Raw genomic sequence first — 22,013 nt, 5'->3', positions numbered from 1 at the left:
GCGTCCGGTCTAGTATACTTAGCCTAGGAATTATTCATTCCCATTGACTTTGCTACTCTCTGACTTTCTAATATCATTCGCCATAAAAAAGCGACCCAGTAATTATCAGTTGTATCTTCTGCATAATAATAAAATACTGTAAATTAGGGGTGGACGGTATGGTCTAAAATTTATATCACGGTATAATTTGAAGCATAGACGGTAACGGTATATATCACGGTATCATCGTTTTTGATAAAAAAAATTTTTTTATTTTATATATATATATATATATATATATATATATTTTTTTTTTTATAAAATATATATATTATATAATTAGACTTGTACTTGTATTATCTGCGAGACATCGCCACCACGCAACAAGCTCCACTGTCTGTGTGTACTCTAGTAGCCTCCAGCTACTCGAGTAGCCTCGAGCAGAGCTACGGCCAGGATTCTCCGGCGCTGCACCTGGACCCTATTGGCATAACGTTACTTAACTGTGCTCATCAAGCCCTCAGCTCGAATACGCATCGAATCAGTGTTATAAGACATTGATATCAGGAGCGATCTGTAGCTACTGCTAGCCGGATATATAACGTTAATACAACGCCTCAGTGAATTATTTAGTTCAATGGGACATTTCGTTTTGAACGGTGAACTTACTTGCGTTAACGTGAGCTAACGGCTAACGGAGCTATCATACACGTCTACTCTACTAGACTTGATGGAGCGTTTGTTGATGTCAGGAGCTATCGGTAGCTGGCCGACTAGATACCGTTCGGTTAGACAATGCCTCATCATGTATTAAACTAAAAGTGAATAGTTGACTGGGTCATTTTGTAACGGTAGCTAAGCTAACGTTAGCTCAGGGAGACGTCCCGTCCCACTATACTACTAGTAGACCCGTGTTTACATGCGTGCGGGAGGGGCTGGCACGCCCACTGCGCGAAGCCTCCTAAATAACTTTTTCCAGTTCGCACATATCTATTATCTATGACTAATTCTATCTATTTTTAGGGGCAAATGCGAGTGAAATAGTCGCGCAGTGGTTACATGACGTCATTGCTATTTTAGAGCTGCACTACCGGTTACACGGTATAGGCAAAATCCATACCGTAGAGCAAATTCATACCGTTTATACCGTATACCGTTTATACCGTCCACCCCTACTGTAAATGATATCTCTTTGTCACCGTGCCGTCTATTTGAGTGTCTGCCATAATAACTGTACTGTCTGGCAAGTAATAATAATAATAATAATAATATGTAGTAGTGGTTTAATCTATCACAATCTTTAATACAGTCAGGGTTTTGTAACCCCTCAGTTACAGTCATGCTGGCCCTACAAAAGGCCTTCGACACTGTCAATCACTCCATTCTGATTGACAAGCTAAAAGCAATTGGTTTTGATAGTCTATAAGTGAGCTGGATGCAATCCTACCTGGCGGGGAGAGAACAGATGGTGGAGGTAAATGAGCTCAAACAAGGGACTAAACACGTTTAGAAATTATGCCACATCAATGTGGAACGCCCTACCCACGGCTGTAAAGGAATGTGAATCACTACCCACTTTCAAAACCACTCTCAAAGAGCACCTACGGGAGACTGCAACTCGAAACTGGCCCCCGTAAATCATGTCCAAACTCAACCCCCTCCTAGTCCCCCCCCCCCCCCACCCACCAGCTGTATGGTCCAGGTGTTTCAGCTGTATGGTCCATAGGGCTGTCTTAAATACTTCGAAGCTTAGTTCGATGGGCATGGGATTCGAATATGAAAATAAAATTTGATTATTTAAAAAATATATATATATGAATTTTTTTATTATAATTTTTTTTTAATCAACTCTGCCTCTCTTTGTTAATTACAACAAGCAATGCTGTTTGTTATTTAAGATGAGGTCGGACTCGGCACTGACAGATGTGTTCATTGTGCTGCTTTTATAAAGCCTCAAATAAAGTGTTTCGTTTGTCTAAGATTTTAAAAGGTTTAAACTTTACAGCACTGACAACTTTGAACAAAGTGCTGTACAAGTCCCACAACATAAAAAATTAAAATATTCCAAAACATTTCGAAGCTTCGATTAAAATCGAATCTCGGTCCCGAATCTTCGAATTCCAAAAAAGAAAACGAAGGTCAGCCCTAATGGTCCAGGCGTTTGAGCTGTATGGTCCAGGAGTTTCAGCTGTATGGTTCAGGCGGTTCAGCTGTATGGTTCAGGCGCTTCAGCTGTATGGTTCAGGCGCTTCAGCTGTGGTCCAGGCATTTCAGCCTCATGTCGTGCGGAACAGCTCGGAACACCAGTGGATGTGAGCTCCCCTCCACCCAGGATAGATACAACAGACGGTGTGTCACCAATCCCACAGGATTATCAAAGACCCCCCCCCCCCCCTCAACCACCTTAACTGTTTCAACTGATACTGTGCGCCAAATGGTACCGCAGGTTCAAGGCCCGGACCAGCAGGCTCCAGAACAGTTTTTTACCCCCAGACTCATGGACAAATAAGTTAACACTAACTGACTGCAGTGCTACCTGCCTGCCAACTACTCACACACACACAGATGGACTATGCACACACAAAAATGGGTACAATCAAATACATGCACATACCACACACTACACATATTATATCCAAATATTATTATATTATATAGCATTATATAGTGTATTATATTTTTTAATGCTACTTCAAAAATAAATTATATGCTGCTATTTCATGCTACTTCTATCGTTTTTTTTGTATTCTGTTGCTATTGTTGCAGTAGGTGGAGGAACCATTACACTGTGCTGTACTTGAAATAAGTGATAATAAAGGAATCTGAAGTATTTCAGATAGAATACGGATAGTATGCAGCAGAGAATGACATAATATCACGACAGAGATATAGAGAATGAGAGGGAGAGAGAGAATGACATAACATTACAACTCGGGATGCACCGATATGAAAATTGGCCACCGATACCGATACCGATTGTTCAACTAACACTATCGGCCGATACCGATACCGATACCGATATTTGTATATTTGTATATAAGTATTTGTAAAAAAAAAAAAAATGTAATATATTTTTTTTTTAATGAAACTACTGTATATTTGTATGTGTATGTTTGTATTTGTAGGCCTCTTTACTTACTTAAAAAAAGGAAACATCAAGAAATATGTTTATGGTATCACTATCTCTCTCCCAGTATCGTCTTGCGGCCTGCAGAGGGATACTATTTTCTCAACCAGAGCTTTCAACCAATGCAATGGAACCATTCTTGCGGCCTGCAGCGGGATACTATTCTCTCAACCAGAGCTTTCAACCAATGCAATGGAAGCATTTTGATTGACAGTCGATTCGGCCAATTACGCCACACCGCTAGCACCCACCTCCTGCTGTCCTTACCACCAATCGGCAAGCGTTTATAAATTTTTCTACTTCCGGGCATGCCGCCATTGTTCTGTTTGCGAGAGCAGAAGAACACACTTAACGTAGCTACGTTAGCTGCCCGGCCCGGCGCCCGCCGACCGGCGCTCCACGCATGACCAAATGAGACATAATGATTTTACTGCAACAAATGTTATAATAAAACAAAGCCTTTCTATACATTTGTCTGGTTGAAAACTGTATTAACAGATTGCAGAATGTGTAGTTGGGTACGGAATGAGCAACGGAATGGAACCGAGCTATGAACGGACTAACGGAGTAATGCCTTGTTTACTGCTATCTTCGGGTAAATAATATGCTTGTTATTGAACGTGTAACACTTCATTTTAACAGCAGATACTTTCTTAAATGCCATCTTCCCGAGAGAGGGTGTTGACGGGGAGTTGTGTTATTAATAGCATTGAACAGCTAACCGAAAGCTAGCGTTAACTATTGTTAAAGGTTTAGCCATAACGTTACCTTGGCTAAAGTTGGGGCTATTCATAATGCAGCAATAATGGCTGCAGACCTGCAAGCAAAGTACAGCAAGTTGACAAAGGAGTATTCCAACGCAAATCACATTTTCACCAGTAACGTTGGTCTTGCATCTCCCGGTAGCTAATGAACAGACTCGGAGTAATGCCTTGCTGCTATGGGTAATAATAATATGCTGATGTTATTGTCCGTGTAACACTAACTATATAACGCTAATGCCACAAAACGAATGCCTTGTTAATCATAAGTACTAGTTACTTTGATGTAGGGGTGGACGGTATAAACGGTATACGGTATAAACGGTATGAATTTGCTCTACGGTATGGATTTTGACTATACCGTATAACCGGTAGTGCAGCTCTAAAATAGCAATGACGTCATGTAACCACAGCGCGACTATTTCACTCGCATTTGCCCCTAAAAATAGATAGAATTAGTCATAGATAATAGATATGTGCGAACTAGAAAAAGTTATTTAGGAGGCTTCGCGCAGTGGGCGTGCCAGCCCCTCCCGCACGCATGTAAACACGGGTCTACTAGTAGTCTAGTGGGACGGGACGTCTCCCTGAGCTAACGTTAGCTTAGCTACCGTTACAAAATGACCCAGTCAACTATTCACTTTTAGTTTAATACATGATGAGGCATTGTCTAACCGAACGGTATCTAGTCGGCCAGCTACCGATAGCTCCTGACATCAACAAACGCTCCATCAAGTCTAGTAGAGTAGACGTGTATGATAGCTCCGTTAGCCGTTAGCTCACGTTAACGCAAATTAGTTCACCGTTCAAAACGAAATGTCCCATTGAACTAAATAATTCACTGAGGCGTTGTATTAACGTTATATATCCGGCTAGCAGTAGCTACAGATAGCTCCTGATATCAATGTCTTATAACACTGATTCGATGCGTATTCGAGCTGAGGGCTTGCTAACGTTATAGTACCAATACAATAGGGTCCAGGTGCAGCGCCGGAGAATCCTGGCCGTAGCTCTGCTCGAGGCTACTAGAGTATAGGTCCAGGTGCAGCTCTGGAGAATCCTGGCCGTAGCTGGAGGCTACTAGAGTACACACAGACAGTGGAGCTTGTTGCGTGGTGGCGATGTCTCGCAGATAATACAAGTACAAGTCTAATTATATAATATATATATTTTATAAAAAAAATAAAAAAAATTATATAAAATAAAAAATATTTTTTATCAAAAACGATGATACCGTGATATATACCGTTACCGTCTATGCTTCAAATTATACCGTGATATACATTTTAGACCATACCGTCCACCCCTACTTTGATGCAGTAGCTTGTGTGTGTGTGTGGGGGACGGTAGGTAGGTCGCGAGTGAACTTTTTTTTTTGCCTTTTGATGCTACACAAATTGATGGGTATTTATCGGCGACTGCTATCGGCACATTTGAGCTTATCGGCCGATAGGCCGATAGTAGTCAACAAGGCACTTATCGGCCGATACCGATACCCGACCGATATATCGGTGCACCCCTAATTACAACAGAGATAGAGAGAATGAAAGAGAGAATGACATAACATCACGACAGAGACATAGAGATAGATAGAAAGAATGAGAGAGAGGGGGAGAGAAAGCAACATGCGGAGAACATAATCTAGAGTCAGAATCAAACCCTCTCCTTGTGTTGGTTTTTAGCACATGCTACTTGTTTTGACCATGTTATCTGTACAGGTCTATCATTGTAGGTGTGTTTATTTTTAACCTTGATGTTATATCACTTCTACACTCATCCATTCCTTCTCTCCTTCTCATATCTGAGCTCTTCACTATACAGCCTATTCCCACAATGATGAGTTATTTCCTGAAAACTGATAAGCGCCTCCCAGGTAAGTATGAGGTTTAAGGAGGTGCTTCTGCTTTATTGCACATGAGAAACAAAAATTAAATCAACTAATCTATTAGTCAACAAAATCCTTGACTTAGTCAACTAAGCATTTATTTACAGGGCTGAACAGTGCGAGATATATGTTGCACGTGCTACAGCAACATCGGTCTGTGCGATGAATGGATTTACTTCAGTAGCACTGGTGCGATAGGCATTCGGTTCATATCGATACTCTTATTTTGAAAATCCTGTGGCAAGTCTAATTTCCGCCCAAGCGCAGCTCCAGCCATAACATCTATGGCTCCGGCAGCTGTCTTGTGCTGCTGGGATGAAAATGCTCGTTTGGTCGCAGCTTTCGTTACACAGTAGCAGGAGTTGGTTGGGCTTGACGTGCCGAGACAGCTTGTACACAACCCGAAACCTGTCTGGCCTCACGTGGTATGAGGCTGCAATCCATTACCTGGAAGACAATAGGCCAGGGGAGGGGACTAACAAACCAACTCCAAAACACCAGAAGCCAGAAATGGTGGAAGGTTGGGCTTGGGGCCAGCGACCCCATCCTGTAAAAAACTCATTGCTACAAAAACGTCAACAAAGAAAAACCAAGAATCTCCGGCTCTGAGAGAGGATGGACCTCAGGTAGGAAGTATGACGCAGTGTAGTGAAAGCCGGAAACATCCGGAAGCTACCCTGCCGACCACCATTCTCTCAAGCAGGGCCATTACCACCATCGGAACATGGAATGTAAGGACCATGTATGAAGCCGGAAAGACTGCGCAGGTGGCTGCCGAGATGAGGAATTACAATCTTGCCATACTCGGAATCAGTGAATCAAGGTGGATCGGATCCGGCCAGAAGAGGCTCGCCACAGGCGAGATGACACTGTACTCAGGCCATGAAGAGGACAATGCACACCATACCCAGGGAGTGGCCTTGATGCTGTCCAAGGCTGCCCAGAGAGCACTTATTGGATGGGAAGCACATGGTCCTAGGATCATTGCAGCTTCCTTTAGAACTATGAAGGCAAAAATAAACATGAACATTATCCAGTGCTATGCCCCTACAAATGACAGCAATGAAGAGAGAAAAGAAGAATACTACAGCAGACTACAGGACATCATTCAGAAATACCCAGAAAGAGACATCAACATCATAATGGGAGACTTCAATGCCAAGGTAGGAAGTGACAACAGAGGCTACGAGGAGACAATGGGAAAGCAAGGTATAGGAGAGATGAACGACAACGGGGAGAGATTCGCAAACCTATGCGCCACTAACAACCTGGTCATCGGCGGAAGCATTTTCCCCCACAAAAGGATACACAAAGCTACTTGGATCTCACCGGACCTCAACACCGAAAACCAGATAGACCATGTGTGCATCACTAAGAAGTTCAGGAGGTCCCTTCAAGATGTTTGTGTTAGGAGAGGAGCTGATGTTGCCTCAGACCACCACCTCCTGGTTGCCCGGCTGAAGCTGAAATTAAAGAAAAACTGGACAGGAGAGAAGAATCGGAGACAAACATTCAACACAGCACTTCTGAGAGACCCAACCAAGTTAGAAGAATACAAACTCACACTTAGGAACAAGTTTCAAGCCCTGCAAGAGTTGATTGAAGAAGAGGAGGAAAACATCGACAAGAAGTGGAAGTCTGTGAAGGAAGCAGTAAGTACAACATGCAAAGAAGTACTGGGCCCGAAGAAACACAACCACAAGGAGTGGATATCAGCAGTCATTGAGGAAGATAGAGGAGAGGAAAGGGAAGAAGGCACTAATCAACAACAGTCGAACAAGAGCCGAAAAGGTCAAAGCACAAAACCAGTACACAGAAGCCACAAAAAGGGTTAAGAAAAGCATCAAGGCAGACAAGAAGGACTATATAGAGAGTCTTGCGGCAGAGGCTGAAGAAGCAGCTAGACATGGAAATTTGAAAGACTTATATAACACCACCAAGAAGCTGTCAGGAAAGTTTAGTAAACCAGAAAGACCAGTTAAGGACAAAGATGGACAGCCAATCATCGGAGAGGAAAGACAAAAGGAAAGATGGGTAGAACATTTTGAGGAACTGCTAAACAGACCAGCACCACAGGACCCACCAGACATCCACCAAGCTGACAGGGATCTGCTGATAGACTGCAGCGTGCCAACAAAAGAAGAGATCCGCAAAGCCATCAAGAAGCTGAGGAACGGCAAGACTGCAGGACCCGACGGTATTCCGGCAGAAGCACTGAAGGCCGATATAGAGACGATGGAAGAGATGCTCCATCCTCTCTTCAAGAAGATATGGGAAGAAGAACACATCCCATCAGAATGGAAGGAGGGCTACCTCGTCAAAATACCGAAGAAAGGAGATCTGAGCCAATGTGCAAACTACAGAGGGATCACATTACTCTCCATCCCAGGAAAAGTATTCAACAGGATTTTACTGGACCGGATGAAGGACGCAGTCGACCCACAGCTACGAGACCACCAGGCGGGCTTCCGCAAAAACAGATCCTGCACAGACCAGATTGCAACACTGCGGATAATACTGGAGCAGTCATTAGAGTGGAATTCACCCCTATTCATTAATTTCATTGACTATGAAAAGGCTTTCGACAGCGTAAATAGAGAGACCCTCTGGAAGCTACTCAGACACTACGGAGTGCCAGAGAAGTACAGAAATATCATCAGGAACTCCTATGAGGGGATGACCTGCAGGGTAATTCATGGCGGTCAACCCACCGACGCCTTCCAGATAAAAACTGGAGTGAGACAGGGCTGTCTGTTGTCACCATTTCTGTTCCTGCTGGCAATAGACTGGGTCATGAAGCAATCCACGGCAGAGAAACGAAATGGCATACAATGGACATTATGGACGCAGTTAGAAGACCTCGACTTTGCAGATGACCTGGCCCTTCTCTCTCACACCCAGCAGCAGATGCAGGAAAAGACCAGTACCATCGCTGACAACTCTACTCGGCTTGGGCTTAACATCCACAGAGGGAAGAGCAAGGTCATGAGAATCAATTCTGACAACACATCACCCATCATTCTGGAAGGAGAAGCTTTGGAAGAGGTAGATAACTTCACCTACCTGGGCAGCATGGTTAACAAGCAAGGTGGAACAGATGCTGATGTGAGAGCCAGGATTGGCAAGGCCAGAGGAGCCTTTCTCCAACTAAAAAACATCTGGAGCTCAAGAGACATTTCCATCACAACCAAGATCAGGATATTTAACACCAACGTGAAGTCAGTCCTACTCTATGGCGTTGAGACCTGGAGGACCACTGTCACAACAACCAATAAATTACAAGTTTTCCTAAACACCTGTCTGCGCCGAATCCTCCAGATTCGCTGGCCTAACACCATCAGCAATAAAGACCTGTGGCAACGAACACAACAACAGCCAGCAGAGAAAGAGATTCTCCAACGGCGTTGGAGATGGATTGGCCATACACTCCGTAAACCATCCCTGAGCATCACAAGACAATCTCTCAGGTGGAACCCCCAAGGGAAAAGAAAGAGAGGCCGACCACGAAACACCTGGCGCAGAGACTTGGAAGATGATGCCAAGAAGATGGGACACACCTGGGGCCAGCTTGAGAGGTTGGCTCAGGATCGGGATGCTTGGAGAACCCTTGTTGACGGCCTATGCCCCAAACGGGGTAAAAGGCGTAAGTAAGTAAGTAAGTAAGTCCGGCAGCTAGCAACGTTCAGTTCATATCGATACTCTTATTTTGAAAATCCCGTGGAGTCGTATCCGCTCGGCTCCACAGCACACAGCAGTCGCGGACATTGAAACAGAGCAAGGCTAGTGTGCCTATTTTGCGACCCAAAACAAATCCCTGCTGTTTTATTCCGCAACGGGTCAAATGCATGTAACATGCTTTGCAATCCTCGCCATTCCTTCATGACCACGTCGTGTTAAAGACCGAAATTAACGTTACGTTAGCGTAAGCTAACAACAAGCTAACTCTGTTCAGAGCCATAGAGAGAACAGCAGACGGGCAGAGTGAGGACTGGGGAGGGGAAGGGGGGTAGGCATTCTCCCTTCTGTGTAGTGTGTGTGTGCGTTTGAAAAGATCAGATGAAGTCAGATGAGTATATTATATTGATAGTAAATGTACTGAGGGTGGACAGATAATGTTGATATTTAAACATAAAAAATACAATACATAATAAATGTATTCATGATCATCATGCAACATAAAACAATTGCAGGAACGGTTTGGGAGAGGAAGGGGTTTTAGGTTGTGTGTTGTGAGTTCCAAAAAAATTTACTTAAAGTTTAAGCTCAATATATCAAAACGTGGCACTTTACAGTGAACAGGAGGTATATTTGTATTAAAAACAATAGATTAAATAAAGGTAAATAAAAAATTTTTTTATTATATTTTCGTTACCTTTTTTGAGTTGATCTAAATGTTACTGATTGTGTTAAATGGGCTTATGATATCGTCTCATATGGATTGCAGGCACCTGCATCGTATCGTATCGTGGCAGATATCAGCAAATATCGTATCGTTGTCCAAAGAATCTATATCGTATCGTGATGAAACTGGTGATTCCCACCCCTAGTAGAGTCCATACACCAAATCCCATAATTCCTTACATGTAACATGTCTGGCTGTGTGACGTCAACTTGTCAGCATTAAAATGACAGCCAAACATAGCACTGCAACTAAATAACACAAATACAATAGGCACATTTGTGACTGTTACAAATATAACACGTTTTATACTTGTGCTACAAGATTTTGGCCTGTGCTACAAAACTATCAACCTCTGTAGCACCAGTGCTATGTGCAAAAAAAGTTAAAGGAAAACTCCAACATTTTGGGAAATTAGCTTATTTGCCATCTACCCTGGAGTTAGACAAGAATACATATCTTTTTTCTTCTCTGTGCATGCAGTAGGAGTAGGAAGACGTGCACCGTTAGCCTAGCTTAGCGTCAGTCACTGGAAGTAGGTTCCTCCATTAGCCTAGTTCCCAACGTCTTCCTACTCCTACTGCATACACAGAGAAGAAAAAGGTATGCATCTTCTTGTCTAACTCCAGGGTTCCCAAAATGTGTTAACACTTTAATCGCCGGGAACGCCGTAACTCGTCTTTGCTCGCCATGCTCATTCTGCCGAAGACGCCGTAACTCGTCTTTGATATCAATATTTCAAAAATCTGTGATCGAAATCATATTTCTCCTCCGGAGACATGAGATGTACTGGTGAGCTCCACTCAACTGTCTAACGGTTCAAGAGCGCCATCTGGTGGCCGATCGGCAGATCGGCCAACAGGAAGTGACGCGCCAAACAGGAAGTGCTCATCAATATTTCGTCCGGGCACTCGCGATCGTTAGCCGGACTCCATCTCAACACACTGGATAATCAATCGCTCGCCCTAACTCAATAAACAACGTTATTTGGACGTATATAGTATTATACAACCTGGAAATGGTTCATCTATATCAACATCCCATAATCGAAAACTGTCTACTCCAAGCTGATCGTCCAACGGCGCGAGGAAGATAAGGTAAGATCCAGCGTTATTTTCTAACGTGTTCCATATAAACTGCTCTGATGACCATATGACCCACACTAGACGAATGATATAACGTTGCCCACGGAATTATAAACGCCCCCGCCCATCCGGTCAATATCAGATGATACGTAGTAACTTCTAGAAGTACCTCCAGTTGAAATTTTTCATCTGGCACCGATCGCTACCAAACTGTATTTGATCATCAATATAATGCATTTGGGGCTATAAATCAAGTTCTGGAGAAATCTGCAGAAAACGATAAAAACATACTTTAGACCATATTTTAGTATGAATATGTGAATGAAAAAGTATAACGTTGCTACACCCTGAACAATGGATATAGGACATTGAATGGGCCATAATAATGTCAATTTAGCAATAGAATTTAAAAAGTTATAGCCCTGCAAAGAAGGGGAACTTCTCCATAGACAAATAGAGCTGGCTAGGGATGGTAAATTATGAATTTAACCATGGCGATCAAAGTGTTAAGATACATACCTTTTTCTTCTCTGTGCATGCAGTAGGAGTAGGAAGACGTGCACCGTTAGCCTAGCTTAGCGTCAGTCACTGGAAGTAGGTTCCTCCATTAGCCTAGTTCCCAACGTCTTCCTACTCCTACTGCATGCACAGAGAAGAAAAAGGTATGTATCTTCTTGTCTAACTCCAGGGTAGATGGCAAATAAGCTAATTTCCCAAAATGTTGGAGTTTTCCTTTAACGTACAGCCCTGCTTTAGTTGAGGAGCTCTATTGGTATTAGCGTGCCTGCATGATGACTGTAATTTACTCATCATTAGTAGCAACACTTAGTAGTAAAACTCACTGAAACTCATGTCCACAGTACAGACTCCAGGCGGAGACAGAGATTCTGAAAATACACTCGCTTCCAAAACAAACACTACAGTACACAGAAGAACATATTGTTGCATCTTCTGACATGACAATGGAGCCAAGTAAACACTATATGCCCACAGCGATGGGACTTATAATTGACCAAACTTATTTCACCACACAACACAAGCGCCCACTAGCTGTGGGCACTGGGGATGACAGTGATATGCTTGTCATCAATCCTTATTGATCATCAACACTACCCAGAGAATGGCAATGAAAAGCGTGCATACCCCATGTTGTTAAATTGTCTGACACAGCCCACAAAACAGCCATGGAGCCATCTGTCTCATTCTGCTTCATAACGTTATTCCCATGGTCTTTCTTGGGCAGTATTGTATGTCCTTTGATAATCAACAGCCTGTTCACTCTTCTGACGTTGGCCTGCAAAGGTCCGACTCGTTTGTCTTTTTTACATTTCACCAGTTTCAAACCGCATTGCCTACTTTGAGCATCTTTCTTTCTAACTAATTCTTCTTCTTCGTTTGCATCGGGAACGGGAGCTCCCGCATCACGTGCCTCCATTTCACTAGCATCACGCTCCTCCATTTCACCAGGTATCTTCTACAAAAACCATGCATCTTCTACAGAAACCATGCATCTTCTACAGAAACCATGCATCTTCTACAGAAACCATGCGTTTGTTTACATCTAGGTTTATGCTGCACTATTCACATGTTTCTTTTTAGTAGCCAATAATGGGCCAGTGGTTATACCACCCACCCCTATCTGATGCCAGTATCTGTATCGCTGCATTTCCAATATAATGGTTCACAACCTGGGGGTTGGGACCTCCAAGGGGGTCACAAAATGATTTTGGGTGGTCGCAAAAAGACATACAAAAGCATTATTGTTTTTTTTTTATTAGTATGGATGTTTTTTTCTTTTTCTTAAATAATGAATAGTTTAAGTCTAAGGCGCTCCTCCCATCATTAATCAAGTTAAATATGTTGAAAAGGAGGAAAAGAAAATCATTATTTTGTCAGAACTCACCATTCTGTCTATGAGTGACTATGGAGGGGGTACATTCATACTAGGGGTGAGAGGGGGGGAATCGATACGTAGTAGTATCACGATACTTTGTGTGGCGATACTGTATCAATACAGGGACGCCAAGTATCGATATTTAATTATTCATAAAAAATAAAAATAAATGTTTTGTATAAGGAAGTTGCATTGTTCATTTCAATACCTGTAATAATACAGTAGTCCACACAGGGAGCGAAATTAACTTTTTGACTCACCGGCCAGTGGCGGGTAGATGGGAAGAGTCTACCCGCCAAGCATATTTCTTACCTGCCAAACATTTTTTGATTAAAAAAAAATATATATATATTTTATATAAAAATTCTTTTTTAAATAAAATATATATTATATAATCATACTTGTAGTTGTATTATCTGCGAGACATCGCCACCACGCAATAAGTCAAAATGCTTGCTATCTGCAAACAGCTCCACTGTCTGTGTGTATACTTGAGTAGCCTCCAGCTCCAGCAAGGATTCTCCGGCCCTGCAGCTAGACCCTATATTCAGCTAGACCCTACATTCAGCATGCAAGGATTCTCCGGCGATGCAGCTGGACCCATTTATAACGTTACGGTTATGTTGTCAAATCACATTCAACATGCCCTCAGCTAGAATACGCATTCAATCAATGTTATAAGACATTGATATCAGGAGCTATCTGTAGCTACTGCTAGCCCGGTAGATAACGTTAAGACAATTTAGTTTACTGGGACAGATCGATCTAGCGTGAGCTAGCTAACGCGAGCTAGCTAACGAGGGAACGGAGGTTTTATGCACTCGAGTAGACTATTGCTGGAGCATTTGTTGATATCAGTAGCTAGCCAGCTAGATACCGTTAGACAATGCGTTAGCACTAGATGCTGCGGGCGAGCTGCTACCATTCTGGGAGCTTAACGTTAGCACTAGATGCTGCAGGCGAGCTGCTACCATTCTGAGAGCTTAACGTTAGCAGTGGCCCTAGAGCTGCGGGCCGCTCTGTGTTGATACGAGCAGAAGCCAATAGTATCCCGCTGCAGGGGGCTGGCCCGGCTGGGCGGATATGACTCGTTGCCACGTTTTTTTTCAAAATAAGAATATCATACGAACCGAATGCTGCTAACTGCCGGAGCCATCGATATTATGACTCTAGCTGCGCTTGGGCCGGAAATGAGACCCGCACAGATCTTCAAAATAAGAGTATCATTATGAACTACACGTCTACACGCCACACGGCGGGCAGGGCTCTCAGTGGCAAGCGCCAAAGGTAAAAACTGAGCGCCCCTGGCGGGCGGCGGGCTTTAATTTCGCCCCCTGAGTCCACACACACACACATGTGCATTCAGTTAAGTTGGAATATGACTGTAATACAAACAGTTCAGTTTGTCAGGTACATGCAACACAGATTACAGTGTTTACATCTGTCTGCTTGAGAAAATACGATGTTCTGCAATAAAAATGATTGAAGTGAGATGAACAGACTGAACTTTATTATTATTATTATTAGATAAAACATGTTGACAAAGTTTTACTTTGCAGTTGAAAAAAGGTAATAAATGAAATTTGATTAAAAAAAATGATAAAGAAATCGCAATACTCAGCGTATCGCAATATATTTAGTATCGCGATACGATAGACGCAAGTATCGCGATAGTATCGTATCGTGAGGTCTCTGGCGATTCCCACCCCTAATACATACCCAAGTAAATGGAAGATTTCTCCACTTCTACAAGGTCCATTTGCATGTTCTCGGTATCTAAGGACATCTATGGATCTCAGGGAATGTATTCCCAGAAATATTGTGTCTGTTACTAGGCTTGAGTAAATTGTAATGAACCAAAGGAGAATATACAATTATTTGTTTCTTTTTTTAATCTTTGACGGTGAATAAAAATGATGAATAAAGGGCAGATGATTTACATGGGGTTTTGTAGATACAGTACTGAATTTTGCCATCCGGACACATGCAATTCGAAATATGAATATAGAATATCCGGCCTATAAATGACATTATTATGGCCAAGTAACACATCTATGAATCGGGCCAAATCTCCTCTTTCCAATGGGAGAGTTCAATCTGGATTTAGTACCACCAGCCGCCCCTGACAGGGCAGCAAAAACGTGAAAGAAATGTATTTTTTGTAATGTAAACGTTTTTTTTCCTAGAAAAGTTTCCTAGTTCACAGAAAGGTAGAGAAACTAACTACGTTCTATCTTATGGCAATAACGTTCAGGTTTGTTCGACCCATAAGATATGATCCAGAAAATAAACTTTAAAAAATGTAAACTTCACGTTGGAAGTCAGATGATTGACGGGGTCTGGCGTGAGCTGGGAAGTGTAGTTTTATGAAATTCGAAAGCCCATCAAAAGCCCTGGGTCTCCTCATTCATAGGACTACACACACGTATGACAGCTTGCTTTACTTCCGTCTAAATCATCCAGTTTCCGCCGGGATGCGCCGAGATATTTATAAACTCATAATTTCTCTAATAACACTTAAAATCATTGGTAAACAAATATATAGTGCTGAAAATATACACCTTGACTGCTGTTTTGACAGGATTAGGGTCTTTACTCTTGGCTACATTTGAAAAAGAAACGCAATATTAATTAATACGTTCTGTATTCATCTATTTATGGCGTGATATCAATCCAGTACCGGACCGCTCAGGCTTAAGGGGTTAAGTGTCTTGCTCAAGGATACTTCAACGCGCTGCCCGGGAGGAGCGGGAATCTAACTAGGTTACCAGACGACTGCTCTACCTCCCGAGCCACTGTCGCCCCACAACAAGAACCACGCAGTACTGCATGTAGTACAAATGTATCGAGTTATTTTCGCCTACTCTAACATTTTTGTATTTGATCGTTTCTGCATACTGGGGTCCCTAAGCAGTATTGGAATTGCACGAATGTGGTATGACTGGAAATCTGAGACGGCTGTGGATCCAAGGAGCCCAATTGTAGTCATATGTGATGACGTTAGTCCCCATAGTAGCCATTTCATTGTAGTGAGACCATTTGTTTTTAAAACTTGACCTCACTGTATAAAATTACCTATTGTGACCTCTAGGATAATCATAGCATTGTGAAACTTTACAACCACAAACTAGAGACCTGGGTCATTCATCGTATGTATAGCTTGTTAAACATTATATCTATGTTTGTTGAAAATAAGGGGGTGTTTCTGAGCAATTTCCAGAACACAAGTGCTCGCCATCCACTCACCAATTCTTACAGAAATCTCCAAATGTCAAAAAACGTTGATGCCACAGCATGCCTTTTTGGATTTGGTTAGATAATAAACTCAGATATACTCTGGGTATACGAGCATCCGCTAACCACTTCAAACTGAAAATGTGTAAAGTAATCATCCCATTTAACATTCCAGGATGCCTGTTAGTCCTGGTCCTACCGCTTGCTCCTGTCCACAGGTGGCAGACAGACCGCATCCCCTCCTGGGACGGGGAGGGAGATGGGACAGGGTCTGTTTTGTTTCGTCTTCTCGTAGCGTATCCCTCCTATCATCTAGCGGGGGAACTTCTGTCGTCTGTTGATTGTTCATTCTGACCGCCCCGCGCCTCATCTCAACAACTCTGTATGCAGACGAGGTGTTAATAACCTGCAAATTCTTTATTTATTTCTACCTCATTTACATTTCCAATGAGGTGACAAAGAGAGGGAAACAGAGGGAGAGAGTTTGACCCGTTTTTCTTTTCCGGTATGGAGGTCTCCAGCCCCGGAGAAAGTGTCCTCTAAACCAGAATAATTAGTTTGCCACTGTGACACAATTTTGATGGAACGCTTCCAAGTCTAATTAAGTCACTTTTGAAGGATGTATAAGCAAACCGTGTTTCAGTATAATATGCCTTGGGGGGGAAGCTTTTAGCCAAAGCACTGTACAGGAACATGAATGTTTGTATTTACTTATATAATATATATATATATATATATATATATATATATATATACTTATATATATACTTATTATTTAGTTTATTTATTGTATAGCACAGTCGGCAACAAACATTTCACTGCACATTGTAGCAAATAAACCTTGATTTGGTTTAATTTGGTGCCACCCATACTAAGAGTCTAAAAGCCCACAAGCTTATACCTTCTTACAGTCTTATATAGAGTCAGCTAAAATGACTCAATGTAAAAAACTGTAACATCCAAGGGTTTCCATGCAGCTATTGTGAGCTTTAAAGGTGGAAAGGTTGCCAGCAGCGCAGCGGAGCCAGGGATGAAACTCTTAAGATTAGTCAATAATCTCAGTAACACTGTTAGGGAACCATTCAGCCCTTAATGCTAAACAAGACACACAGCACTCGGTTCAGAAGCCGTCACATGCGCTAGCAAAGCGCTACACAATAATATCCTCCGTAACGTCATGGGGTCCCAAACGTAATCTATGGGGACAGGGACAAACTGAAACAGTTGCTGGAGCATAACTTGCTTGGAAACCCCCTCTGGTCCCATGTTTCTGTACAAGTTGCAGTCACGTCAGGGTGCTCGGTTTCAATGTAACAATGTCAAAGCGGAGGCCACTAGTTAGTTACAATGTAACAGCAGCTATAATCTAGGCTGCACCGCCCCTGTCAACAACACCATCAATTCTAATTATGGAAGGCCTATATATACACACACACACTATGGATGGAGATTGATTGATTGATTGATTGAAAACTTTATTAACAGATTGCAGAATGGGTACAGTACACTAGTACAGCTCAATACATACAACTGTATGCAGGGGATGCAGACCAGAGAAAGACTTCCGTCTTGTTTACATCAGGGTCCCCCTTGGATGGAGCTCAATGATTTTGTCTGTGTTTCAATTCCTTCGACTAGTATAGCCAGCGATACACACGAGCAAAACCACCTTTGAGCGCCACACATTATACACACACAGGGGGACTGGAACTCAACACCGGCGTTGTTTTGGCACACGTCTCCCCCCCCCCCCCCCCCCCTCGAGCCTGATATCGAACCCACGACTCAACAGGCGACAAGTGGAGAGAGAGGAAGACTGTGTGACCTACAAATAAGTGACACTGCCAGCTGGCCCTCAATGATATCTCAGAATGCACAACACATAGCATCTGATGCGCTCAAGGCAAGAGACGGAATAGTATGCATGCGTGCAACAACAACAAAAAAGGAACCTTTGTACCACCAGAGAGGGAACTGCTGTGTGCAGAGAGAGAGAGAGAGAGAGAGAGAGAGAGAGAGAGAGAGAGAGAGAGAGAGAGAGAAATCAAAGCACGTATAGCTGTCCGGAAGAAACCAAAATACAGACAGACAGACAGCATCCCACTCGGCGAGGCGACGTGCTGATAAATAATAATAACACGTAGAAACGTCAACATTGTGTGACACCTCACAAATTCAACGTTGAAACATTTAACATTAGTCCCAGTTATAATTCGCGTCTTCTTCCATGAGATGATAACGGCCCCACTCCACTCCACACGCACACAAAGCTGGTCGTGTCGGTGCAGAGAGAGAGGCAGGCGGGGTGGGGGGAAGGGGATGCTGTGTGTGTTGGTGGAGCTCGCAGGCTTTTCCGAGGCGGCCTCAGCTTTTATAAACTCCCCCCTCCCACCACCACCACCTCCTCCTCCTCTCCCGTTCGGTAAAAAAAACGTTATCTTTCCGTATCTACAGAAAGATAAGCAACAGCACTGTTTATTTTCCACTCTTAGAAGCTAAGAAAGAAAAACAACTTACCCGATGGATTGACCGCGGCGGGAGTTGCCATGTTGTGTTGCTGCCTCGATGAGGGGAGAGAAGAAGAAAACAGAACGCAGCAGCAGCAGCAGCGAGGAGGATGACGCACAATGCGAGGAGGCTGCTGCTCTGGAGCTCGAGCCTCCGGGAGGGAGAGGGGACGGTCCGCGGCGGGTTGGTGGCACGCGAGGCTCGGGGTTTCAGAAGCCGCTCTGCCGCACGACGCGCAGGGGGGGGTCGGGACTTGGAATAATAATCCGCGGACAAAACTGGACAATAAAAAAAAGCGTATATTATTTCAGGGTCAAATTTGCCCACGGTGTGTGTATTTAATAAATCCCACACTAGTCCTCGGTCCAGGGCAACCAACAACAAAAAAATGCAAGATGTCTGAATGGTATCACCGCGAGACTTTCGGCTACTTGAATTAATTAATGTTGTATAGTCTCTCCAGTCTGGCTGTTTTCCACCAAGAGGAGACTTGATGCGGTGTTGAGCCTGTTAAATCATTCGATTCGATTAATGTATTGTTGTCATTATACAGCACTGATACAGTACAGCGAAAATAAGTTTGGCATCTAACCAAAGTGCAAATGTAAAAACAGTGCAAAACAGTATGCAATAGTTTGTTTGTTTGATTGATTGATTGAAAATTGTATTAACAGATTGCAGAATGGGTACAGTACAGTACAGCTCAATACACACAATTGTTAAGAGGATGCAGACCAGAGAAAGACTTTCGTCTTGTTTACATCAGGGTCCCCCATTTTCAATTCATCATAACATTATCATACATGACATACAGATAGTACTAGTAGGCCTACTGCTACATCTATACATTTATGACATACCAGATTTACAAATACAGTACTGTTTGTGATACAAAAAGAGTAAAAAAAAAAAGTAATAGTAATATACAATGTACAGGTATTTAACTTAACACTTAATTAATTATATTCTAGGTAGGTGGTTCCCTAAACTGAGGTAGTTTAGGGAACCAATGACATGACAAATGACGCTTATAATTTCCTTATTGTTTTATTAAAGCTAACATGGTAAGAACACATAAGGACTATTTTCATAAAACTTTTCCTACTTAAATAATCCCTCACCTGGAAAAATAGAATCTGAATATAAAAATATAAGAAGAAAAATAAACAGTGTGAACAATATAATTAACTCTGAATATAAATATATGAGAAAAATAAACAAAGGTGCAGATGAGGGTATGTATGCTACATCATTTCATGGAGCTGTAATTAAAGGTGCTTGCCTGCTTGGTATTTTTTTGTTAAAATATATATATATATATATATATAAATATGTGTTAAATAGCTCTACATTCCAACAGCCATCACTCATCAGTGTTTTGGTCAGTAACATGGGTCTCCCAGTCCCTCCGCTCTGCAGTAAACATAAAATAAATGGGTCTCATTCAGTGATGTCCTTTCACTAAAAGGCAAGGTATGGCCTGAAGGTTTTTTTTTTTTTGTCAAATCAGTTGTGCAATAGTCACTTTTGGTGAGTTGTTTCTATACAATTCAGTTATATGACATTTAGGTATGACACAGGACTACACAAGCATTTTTAGTATAGAAATGTGTCAACAGACTAAAGCAGGGAACCACAATATTTTGCATACGAATTATGCAGAATGTAATATCATAACTGTCTATTACTTTTCTTGCAATTGAGCCAATTTTCCTTAGGTACGGTTTTGAGGTGTGTGTTCAACAGAATGTAGTATCAAAAACACATTCACAAAAAGTATGGGTTACTGAATGCTGAACTGCACTATTATAATCACTAAGCCAGACCTTACCTGTGTCCCTGTATCACTTGTCTCTGCTGCCCTTTGATAAAAAAACGTCCCTATGTCCATTTTCCTTTTTTTTTGGGCATATTTCAGTTAGTCACAGCAAAAGTCACCTAAACGTGAGATAATTGACAATATCAAAACATGCTAGGGCTGTACCGAATAGTTCGAAGCTTCGTTCATAATGTTGACATTCGAATTCTAAATCAACATAAAAAATTGTAAAAAAAATTACATTTTTATTTGCCAAGGTATGGCGAGTGCCATACCTTGCCATACCAAATGGACGCCCCTGGTCTCATTCCCGAATATTTTCCAAAGAGTTCTCTTGGAAGACTTATCTTGGAACCGACTGAGACAGAATCTACGACAAGTTCACTCTGAGTCCCCAACGTGTGGGAAAGATGTATTTTTTTTTTTTTTAAACTTAAATTTTTTATTAACAGTTATTTAGACAGACAGCACTTACAAAAAATAAATAATAAAAAATGAAGAAACTAGCATCACAATAAAAAGAAAAAGAAAAAACAGTGCACATAAATATTTACATGGGTATCACATGGTTAGTTGTCTGGTTCCCCTACTGTTGTTTTCTAGGTATTTGATATAAAGGTTGATTGTGTATCTCCCTTAAACAGGTATAAACAGGTAATTCCTACTCAAAGACGATAAATGCTGACTAAGGTTTGTATGTGTGATCTGGGTCCAGAGACCCTCCTTGAGCTTCTTTCTTCCCTTCTCCTTCGTTTTTTTTTTTTTTTTCTTGTTTATTAACTTTCACTTTGCCTTTTGGTTCACCCATACACAAACCACCTCATCCCTGAATATTTAATATCACACCGTTAAACAGACATAAATAATAAGGTATAAAAGCATTCAGCACTTGTAATATCCCAAAAACAAAATAGAAAATATTAACTAAAGTACATGTGTGACATGGTAGGGCGGGCCATACTTTTTTTTTTTGGAAAATCAATCGAGTGGGGTGTCTAAAATATGTGTTTTTTTGTGGGGAATTCAAATATGGGATTATTTTTCTAATCGGATAACTCCTACCTACATTGTTTTGGATTTCAAAATGGCCGATTTGACAATTTTTCACCCCTTGGCCATACATGGATGCCAACATGAATCTGAATGAAATCCTAACATGCAAGGTGTCTAAATGATGTGTTTCTTAATGGGGAATTCAAATATGAGTTCATTTTTGGGATAGGATAACTCTAACCTACATCATTTTGGATTTCAAAATGGCCGATTTTACCATTTTTCACCCCTTGGCCATACATGGATGCCAACATGAATCTGAAGGAAAT

At 42.0% G+C, this 22,013-nt stretch overlaps 1 protein-coding gene across 3 annotated transcripts in view; it reads right to left on the bottom strand.

Moving 5' to 3' along the window:
- The window catches only part of arnt2 (aryl-hydrocarbon receptor nuclear translocator 2), a 376,808-nt gene extending 357,325 nt beyond the window's left edge, over positions 1 to 19,483 (bottom strand). For all 3 annotated transcript variants that reach the window (XM_084307418.1, XM_084307419.1, XM_084307420.1), the window contains exon 1: positions 18,882 to 19,483. In XM_084307418.1, the coding sequence (XP_084163544.1) occupies positions 18,882 to 18,912 (31 nt within the window). In that variant the 5' untranslated portion in view covers positions 18,913 to 19,483. The remainder of the gene's footprint in view (positions 1 to 18,881) is intronic.
- Positions 19,484 to 22,013: the final 2,530 nt, after the last annotated feature.

The sequence above is a fragment of the Notolepis coatsorum genome (genome assembly GCF_963971535.1).
Source record: "Notolepis coatsorum genome assembly, chromosome: 2".
In the NCBI taxonomy this organism is placed as follows: domain Eukaryota; kingdom Metazoa; phylum Chordata; class Actinopteri; order Aulopiformes; family Paralepididae; genus Notolepis; species Notolepis coatsorum.
This window is presented reverse-complemented; position numbering and strand designations above follow the sequence as displayed.